Below are 9,808 nucleotides of genomic sequence, written 5' to 3'. Positions count from 1 at the left end.
GGTGGACGATCTAATAATTCTATTTTGGTAACTCCGGTGTGTGTGTGTGTGATACTCTAAAGCTGTATATTCGTAGGTCAGGAGACTCCCTTAGCATCTCACTCTTACCGGTTTATTTTTGCATTGCGCACGTTAACATTACAATGATTTTTACATGTTGCTAATATACTCGTACAATCTGTCTCGATATTAAACGGCTTAATCAGCAATCATTCATTCATTATTACCTTGCTCACTAACTTAATCATTTACTTAATTACCCACTTTCTCATTTTTAAACTTGTACAATCCCTCTTACCCTGACTTCCTCACCTCCCTCCCTCCCTCCTTAAGTCACTCCTTGATTCACTTGACCTAATGTCAGTCCTTATCCCAGTTGCATCACCACCTCTGCCCCTCCTTCAGTTCCTCACATTTCTTCGTCTTTTATTCTCTACCCTTCTCCCGCCCTCCCTTCCTCGCTTCTAGTCTCTCTCTCTCTCTCTGCCTCACCCCACCCTCCCTTCCTTCCTTCCTCCCCTATCCCACTCCCTTCCTCGCCCGGCTCCGTTTTTCCCTTGCCTCTCTTACCATCTTCCCTCTCTAACTCGCTATCTTCTCCTCCCTCCCACTCTCACTCACTCACTCACTCTCCTCTCCCCCAGGTCTGCCTCGCTGACATAGACGGCACAGAAGGGGCAAAGACACTACAAGAGCTACAGGCTACACACGGTGCTGATAATGTACACTTTGTTGTGTGTGACGTGACCAAGGATGAGGATTTTAAAGGTAGGTGAGAGAGAGAGAGAGAGAGAGAGAGAGAGAGAGAGAGAGAGAGAGAGAGAGAGGGAGAGGACTATGGAATTTAATGGCACTGGTTGTAATGATGACGATAATAAATTAAAAAATAATAAATATATAAACCCATAAATGACGAGGCTTGTATCACTCACTGTGTGTGTGGTTTAATGTCACTGCATAAAGCTAACAATCTCACAGTCTCATTAATTTTGTCTGTATCCCCCCCCTCTCTCTCTCTCTCACACACTCTATCTTTCTTAATCCACGTATTATTGTATGTTTCGCGTGGCTTACTTTTTGGTGCTCACTGTATGTCCCATTCCATGTATGTACAGTCATGGACAAAAGTGCGCCTAATATTTCACCTATTTCTCTCTCTCCTCTGCTGGCTAAATCGCTTAATCTAAGAGGGGCCTGGTATGGTTTCTCTGCCCATGGATGATACTGTTTGATATGATGCATGAGGGAGAAGAGTGACAGACGTATTGGAATAGCAAATGAACTTTTACCTCCAACTTATCTCACCCTCGCTTTCTCTCACCCTGTCTCTCACTATCTGTCTCACTCTGTCTCACTATCTACCTCACTGTGTCGCACTCTGCATCTCATTTTCTGTGCCCTACTGCAGTCTCTCCACGCCTCACCGTCTGTCTCTCTCTGTATACCACCAGTGAATTATCTTGCACTTTTTATATGCCACAATAATACAAGGTCATTTCAATTGTGACATACCCCTCTTCTTTTATATTTTTCTCCCTCACCCACACCTCCTCTCTCTCTCTCTCTCTCTCTCTCTCTCTCTTTCACACACACACACACACACACACACACACACACACACACACACACACACACACACACACACAAACTCACCCACATTCAATTTTTCTCACACCAGGCGCGTGGGACAGTGCAACAGACAAGCTCGGCCCCGTGACCCTACTCATTAACAACGCTGGCGTGGGCAACGAGCAGAACTGGAAACTTACCATCGACGTTAACCTAGTAAGTCTTTCTTATATTATCGTACAATTACTAATCCATAATTATTTTAAAACTTTTTTGATTCTATTATTATCGTTCTATAATTGTGCTACTAAACCTTTGAATTATCATTATTATACTGCTTCATTCTACTACTGATGATACTTTAGCAATGCAGTCATTCTACTATTACTGTTATCATGCTACTTTTGCTAGAGTATTTTGTCCCTACATTTATGGCGAGTGTGATCAGTAACTTTCCTGAATGGAATTATGTGGCATATGAGTTCATGAAACCCTGACCACCCCTTGGACGCGAACCCTTAGAGACCACATCCGATACTATAGTCCATCAGATTAACACGCGTCCACATGCTGGTTATATGTATCACCCAACTCGGTAAAAATTTCAACTCCTGTAACCAACTTAAAGGAAGCACTTGTATACGTGTAAATGCTGTTACATTAGGCTATTGTTACATCAGATGTCATTTTTTTATTGGGTACAGCCTGAAATTATACAGCATTCACTACATATTTCTTAACGTATTTACTCGTACAGTCCTTACTTTTATTTCTGTCAGATTATTGTCATTATCATAATATACATTTTTATATGTTTTTAAAAACTATTATTATCTTCAAGCTGTGTATGTGTGTGCCTGTCTGTGCTTTTGTTCGTTTCTTTCACGGGAACGGTGACAGGTATCGACCTAATTCTTTCCAGGGAGTGTCAAGGGAAGAAAAAAAAATGGCGATCGCTCGACGGGACGCGCGAAAATTATTATTGTGCATTTTTATCTGAATTGGTCACTGTGGACTCAATAACGGTATGGAAACAAAGATAATGTTATTTTAAACATTTTACAATGGAAAGGCTATTAGACCAACAAATTTTCGCGGGCATGCATTAGCATGTCTTCTATAATCCATTTATTCTTAGTATCTTCCTCCTCCTCCTCTTTAGTTTGCCACTCCCCCCTCTCCCTTCTTTTACTCCTTCATTCCAGACCCGTCTCCCTCTCCCTTTCCCTCCTTTCCTCTCTCCCTCTAGCTATCTTCCCTTCCCTCCCTCCCTCCCTCCCATCTCTAACACTCCTTCCCCTCTTTCCCATCTCTAACACCTCTTCCCCACATCTCTCTCTCTCTCTCTCTCTCTCTCTCTCTCTCTCTCTCTCTAATTCTGTCTTTCTAACTCACTCTCTCACAGGGCGGGTGTATTCGAGGGACCTACCTAGCTCTGGAGCGCATGGGGACCAACAAGGGCGGACCAGGGGGCACTGTGGTAAATATCTCCAGCATTGCGGCTCTCAGACCGAACCCATTTGGACCCGCCTACGCCGCCACCAAGAGCGGCATTGTCGCATTATCGCGCTCTTTGGGGGTGAGTGGGGACTGGGGGGAGTGTGAGTAGAAGTGTGGGGGTTGGGGGAATGGAGGTAGTGTGGAAGTGAAAGTGTGGGAGGGTCGGGGGTTTGGAAAGTGGAGGTGTAGGGGTGTGGGGAATGGAGGGGGTGTAGGGAAGGAAGTGGAGGGGGTGTAGGGATGGAAGTGGAGGGGGTGTAGGGATGGAAGTGGAGGGGGTGTGGGGGAGTGGAGGAGGTGTGGGGGAGTGGAGGGGGTGTCGGTGGAGTGGAGGGGGTGTCGGTGGAGTGGAGGGGGTGTCGGTGGAGTGAAGGGGGTGTCGGTGGAGTGGAGGGGTGTGGAAGGGAGTGTGGGTGTGGGGGAAAGTAGAAGGGTTAATGAGTAGGTGGTTGGGAGATGTGGGTGAGAGACAGTGATGAGCTTAAAGTAAATAGGATGGCGAGAGGTATGAGTTGTCAATGAGAATGGCACAGTCTCTCAAAAAAGAATATCACCATCATCATCATCATCATCATCATCCCAACCTGCCTTTTCCATTACTAGTCTATATGGAGTGGAAGAGATGCGGGAACAGGGAATTATAAACGTTATGCAACTATTAACACTTGATGAAACGTTTGAAAATACTTATATTCCCACAGAAGTGTGTGTGTGTGTGTGTGTCAGTTACTTTTATCAATCCAGACAAAAGAATGAACTTCATACAATACATGAAAGAAACTATATGATTAGAAATATTTACTTACTCAGTAACTCGAACAGCAACAGCATTCACTGTAAGAACATCGGGCACCTGTAAAAAGAAAATGAAAAGTTTATTTATTTTTTTAAATGAATAAAATCAGTACTTGTATTCAAAATACTGTACTCCCATGGCAGTATCTCCCAGGACGATGGTAACCATCCATCTACTAGCTTTTGGCGGGTTAATGGGTGCTACACCTTTCCCTAGGGTGATCCAGGACTACGAAGGGCAGGGGCATCCATCTCCCCTAGGGTGGGCACATTCTCTGGACACTCCAAATATTAACAGTGTATAATAAGGCGTACAATATGAACAAGAGTTTTACCAGTTTAATATATCCTTGGGACTCGATTAAGTAAAATATATATCACCTAGACTTCTTGATTTTACTAAATCTGGTGCTACGGTTCTATGGAAAAAATGTCCAGTCCAATTCAATCATACTCAACCAACCCAACCCGGTCAACTCACACACTGCCAACAAAGTATTAGTTAGTCCAGCTCAACCTAATCCAGTCCAACCAAACACCAGCCAAACCAACCCATCTCAATCAAATCAGACTTAGCCTAACCTAATCTAGTCTAACTCAACCCAATCCATCCCAGTCGAATCAAACTCAGCCTAATTTAGCCTATTCTAAATCAACCCTACCAAGTGTAACTCAAAACAATATACAAAACCCAGTATAACCTCACCACACCTTCCTGCAGCATGACTTCCACTTCAAAATCAGTGGCGTGAGGGTGCAGGTGCTGTGCCCTACCCTGGTCGACACAGATTTCCTGGCCAGCTCCCTCAAGCACGTCTTCTCCCCAGAGGTGGCACAGGCCTTACCACAATTCTCACGCAAATTGAAAAAGATAACGTAAGTATGATGGAGATGATACTGTAACTCCAAAAAGTCACCATAATTTCTTTGTTGGTGATATGTCTGGAATACGATGGACGTGAATATGATGAAGATGATATGTAAAAATGTCACCATAATATCTCTGATGGTGATACGTCGGAAGTGTGATGGAAATGACTCTGTGGCTTATGTAAATTGAAGCTCGCTAGATGAAAAAACAAGTGGAATGTAGACTATAGTTATAAACACAATTTTTTTTACTTTCTCATTAACTTACCAGGTTCTAACCAATCTAACTGCTCTTGTTAGTTATTCATCTAGCATATTATTGTATTCATATGATTCTCACTGATACTGTTTCATTAAGTTAGATCTAAAGTACGTCAAGAGTAAATTATTGATCGGACTGTTCCTCATTCCACTGAACTTTTACCGACTGATTTAAGGGCGATAATTACTGAACAAACTCATTTACACTGGCTATGTTCTTCTTGATCTGATCACTGGTGACTGTCACTGATTTTGCTGATCTTCATAATTTATTATTTTTTACAGATTTAATCACTATTAAATAATTACCTAGCTTATCTACATTTTCTGTGTAATATTCACTAATCTAATTACAACTGAGAATTCCTTATTTAATATATACATCATTAAATGTTTTTCACTGATATGATTTCTCCCCGACAGTTACTGATCCATATTACCACTTGAACTGTCACCAATCTGGGCCAGGATTCACAAACAAATATATGACCAATTCTGTCTTAACTACAGTACAATGTGCTTTTAAAGCCAGGAAAAGGAGAGGATCAAATCTTCCCATGTCTCTGGTTCCTCCTGCAGAAACAAATGCTAGTTACGAGGAAAAAAAAAAAAACCCTAAGTAGTGTTGCTAGATGCAAAAAAGAAAGTAAAAGCAGAATTCTTTCCATGTCTCGGGCTCTTCTTGCAGAAAGAAAGATTAGTTATGACAAAAATATATCCTAAGCAATTTTGTTTTGCTTGGAGGACAAAGACAGGGAATTCAAAACAGTCCATGTCTCCAGTTCTAATGTAATAATAATAATAATTATATAATATAATAATAATAATAATTATATATAATAATAATAATAATAATAATAATAATAATAAAAATAACAATAATAATAATAATAAATAATAATAATAAAATTATGAGAGATACCACCCCTGACTCTCACCAGTCTGACAGACACTTACCTTCCCGCAGGGTTGAGACGGTAGCGAATGCCCTGATCCAGCTGCTGGAGGAGGGCAAGAATGGCGGCTGCATGAGTGTAGAGGCTGACAAGGAGCCGTACTACGTTGATGCGTCCATACCGTAGTGTGTTCGCACCGACGCACTCGCCAAATTCTACACCCACCAAACCTTACTCCAAACCAACCTCACGCAAACGCCTAATTCCAAGTCTATGGAACCCACCCTAAATAATAAAACGAAGCAACCTCCCTTGTTCCACGTCTGTGAAATTCGTCCTGGATTAAACTTACAGCTGCTGCCCTGTTCTATTCTAAGGTTACTTTGACGCAGCTGTACTAAAGTGGGTTCTCGCGGATTCACTTGTTAAATTTTACACCATGCTCCTGGAAATTACCAGGTCCGTATGAGATGAAACTCAGCGCAACTCCTATTCAAAGTTTATGTAGGTGTCTTTAGTGCCCTGACGCATCCCCTAAGTCTATATTTAAACCCATCACAGATCAGACATGACTCACCCACTTTCTTCCAAGTTAATGTCGAGTTAATCTTCCTGTTATCTCAACCCACACTGATACCGCCATCCAGTTATATAACTGTGTGTGTCGATGCAACCATTCTGTCCCATGTCCACTGCTATGAAACCACCCCATCCGGATATACTTTGACGCAATGACGCTGAGTCATATATGCATCTACCCAGTTTATGCCCCCCCCCTCTCTCTCTCTCTCTCTCTCTCTCTCTCTCTGTACACACTGTTTTAACTCTAGCATTTTTGAGCTACTCTGATGCAAATGGTCCATTTCAAGTCAACTATTTTAGATCTGTTCTTTTGTCCCATTTTTAAAGTATCTGAGTGGTCAGTTAGATGCATGGGTGTCATACCACTTATTAAACTGTTAGCATCTTTTAAATTTTCCACTCAATAAAGGATGGATTATTTTCTTTTGGGGTGAATAGTGTACCATGGTCCCTCTAATCGAGTTCTGCAATTAAAGCATCATTATTTTGTTGAGGAATTGTCATACACTGGGACGGTAAAGACTAATATATTATTGTCTAAGCTAGTTTATGTGCTAATATCGGGAGCTACAGATCGTTGTGTGTGTGTGTGTGTGTGTGTGTGTGTGTGTGTGTGTAAGGTAATTATTTTAATCTTCTTGTGTAGCTTTTCCAACTGACTACCAGTATGTCTCTAAGATGGATAAAACCATCTGGTATTAGCCTGCGTTAATATCCCAAATACATCCACTGTAGTAAACACATTAGGAGAGACAGAATATAACCGTCTGACAAATCAGGATTTCTCACAGCTAAATAAAGCCGTCTGCCATTAGCAAAAAAAAAAAAAAAAAAAAAAAAAAAAAAAAAAAAAATCGAGTGCATTCATAGCAACGAACAGATTTATTAGTGATAAAAAAATAACAAAAAGCGGTGCCAAGGCACAGCAAACCCGTCCTCGGCAGTCATTTTAGTGCTGGCGTATATACACAACAGTATATGTAGTCAAAGATGTCACATATCAAATTTGGAGTAAATCGGGTGAAAATTGACGATGAAAGTTTAGACCCGACCCATCTGACACTGACCCCCTACCGCTAACTGAAGGGTGACCCCCCTGATGTAATGAGGCATGTTATGGGATGTTGATTTTGAAAGATGCACCTTTAGGTTTTGGTTTTATGGCGATATGACGAATTTGAAAGGAGTTATGGCGAAAAAAATATTTAAATTTTTTTTTTTTTTTTTTTTTCATTTTTGGGCCTACAGCCTGGGCCTTGGCCCAATTTGGCCCAAAATTTAATCAGGTGATCAGAAGGTCATAGCCCACCATCCCTGTAATTTAGTCAAAATCGTACTAGTAGTTTTCACGTAACATTGCTGACAGACAGATAGACAGACAAACCGAGTGAAAACAACACCCGTCCCCGAGCCTCTCCGAGGCGGAGACGGGTAAACAAGAGAGAGGAAAAGAGATGATATATAAAAGGTGTAGAAAAAAGTGCTGAGATTCCCAGGCAGTATGTCATAAATCGTTCCATGTAAAGGCACTGCCACGCTGAGGTGGGACATATTCTGAAGTATTATTGTCCAATCGGCTAGGGATATATGTTGGACGCAAAACAGCCAGTTTCACACGTTCAGGGCATTCTGTGTTTCAGTTCTAGACGTAATGTTGATGACAGTGAGATGTGGAGATACTAGAACGTCGTACGTCGTGTGAAACTGGTTCCTCATATATTACCCCAGCCTACACGACTGAACAGATTGCATTTGAATATATCCTGTGTTGTATGTTACAGGAGCTTCGAATCACCTTTTCATTAGCACTTTATTTTCAATAATACATCTCAGTATTTTCTTGTATGTTATTTATATTGTATCAACATCGACACAGTTTGTATCAGTGACATACAGGAGGATATTAATGTGCAATATGTGAGATAAATCGCTATAGAAGAGGTGCAGCTCCCACCCCCTAACCCTGCCTTCTGTACGCGTCAGTTCTTCCCAATGAATGTATGAATCAGGCAAACCGATGCCATTTTATTACTGAAGCTCATTAATATGTGCCAAAATAATTAGTTCATCTTCACTGTGAATAATAATAATAATAATAATAAATAGTAATAATAATAATAATAATAATAATGACACAAACAACCTATGGCCTGGGCAGCTGTGTTACTCAGTGCGCGTCCATACGTGTGCGTCAACAAGTGCTGGCAACATGTAACCAACACAGTAACGAACGCGCTACAACCATGTTGGGAACAGCAGGGTCCCGATCATGTTGGCAACATCATGATGAAGTCTCAGCTGCCTGGTATGGACACACTTATCCCATCGCCTCTTCTCCCAGTGTTCGAAGCTGCACTGAAACATATTTGCAAACACCTGTCCAAATACCGCTGCACACATGTTCCCAACATATGTTCGACAGCACGTGTGGACGCGCCCTTGCATGTTGCCAGCGCTTGTTCGGGCACACGTGTGGATGCTCCCTAAGTACGAAACCTCAGAGTTCAAGTGACCATACTATCGTACTTCTTCCGTACTTGTTTTCTCTACATTGCAAGCATTAGTATTCTCTCATATAGTATTCATGAAAATCAAGTCCGTATAACCTGAAAATATATAAAAGACACAAGGAGAATATTGAAGTGTAATAGGTAGAATGAATCGATAAAGAAGAGATGCTAGGGAGCCTTCTAACTCAACGAGACTATGCCTCAGTGTTAATGTGAATATATGAATGTGTCGTTTGGTATCTGTGTTTTAGTCTTCCCTTGTGTCCTTTCAATCCGATGACCTTTTATTATTTCTTTCTGCCTCCAACGAATCTATTAATCTTAAGGGAAATCCTCTGTAAAAAAAAAAAAAAAGGGGAGGGGGAGTACTGGAAGTTATAACTCGTTAAGAACAAAATTATCTTAAAGTGAATGAAACTGTGTGGAGGTAGTAAGAATAAATTGAAAACAATATCACGGGGTTAAGAGATGAACTAGTTTTGGTAGTCAACAAACTATTTAACTTTACGCTCACGTCCTTAATATTTTGAAACCCGAAATTGATATTTTTTCATCACTACTGTAACTTTTGGTTTAATAAGCATAAATTATTCACTATCATTTGGCGATTCATACAGAAAAACCATAGTGTGAATAAAAATATAAGAATAATGTTTCTACTAAGAATTATCAAGCAAACGGAAATTTCTGAAGGAACCCTGTCCCCTTAGGATTTCGATGGATAAGGATAGTCTACATTATTTTGCTGATGTAGTCTTACACGGTAGCTTTTGTAACTTTGTATCTACGTCTTCTTGATAGTAATATATTACTTTATCATATGCA

The 9,808-nt window shown here is 40.9% G+C and overlaps 1 protein-coding gene across 1 annotated transcript in view; it reads left to right on the top strand.

Annotated features, from left to right (window-relative positions):
• Positions 1 to 9,808, top strand: part of LOC145392382 (15-hydroxyprostaglandin dehydrogenase [NAD(+)]-like) — a 103,783-nt gene extending 93,975 nt beyond the window's left edge. The window contains exons 4-8 of the mRNA XM_080266784.1: positions 645 to 768; positions 1,679 to 1,785; positions 2,975 to 3,148; positions 4,586 to 4,740; positions 5,963 to 9,808. Coding sequence (XP_080122910.1) covers positions 645 to 768; positions 1,679 to 1,785; positions 2,975 to 3,148; positions 4,586 to 4,740; positions 5,963 to 6,077 — 675 coding nt within the window. The 3' untranslated portion in view covers positions 6,078 to 9,808. The remainder of the gene's footprint in view (positions 1 to 644; positions 769 to 1,678; positions 1,786 to 2,974; positions 3,149 to 4,585; positions 4,741 to 5,962) is intronic.

The sequence above is a fragment of the Coenobita brevimanus genome, chromosome 22 (assembly GCF_032717465.1).
Source record: "Coenobita brevimanus isolate Jiangsu-jjx chromosome 22, ASM3271746v2, whole genome shotgun sequence".
In the NCBI taxonomy this organism is placed as follows: Eukaryota; Metazoa; Arthropoda; class Malacostraca; order Decapoda; family Coenobitidae; genus Coenobita; species Coenobita brevimanus.
This window is presented reverse-complemented; position numbering and strand designations above follow the sequence as displayed.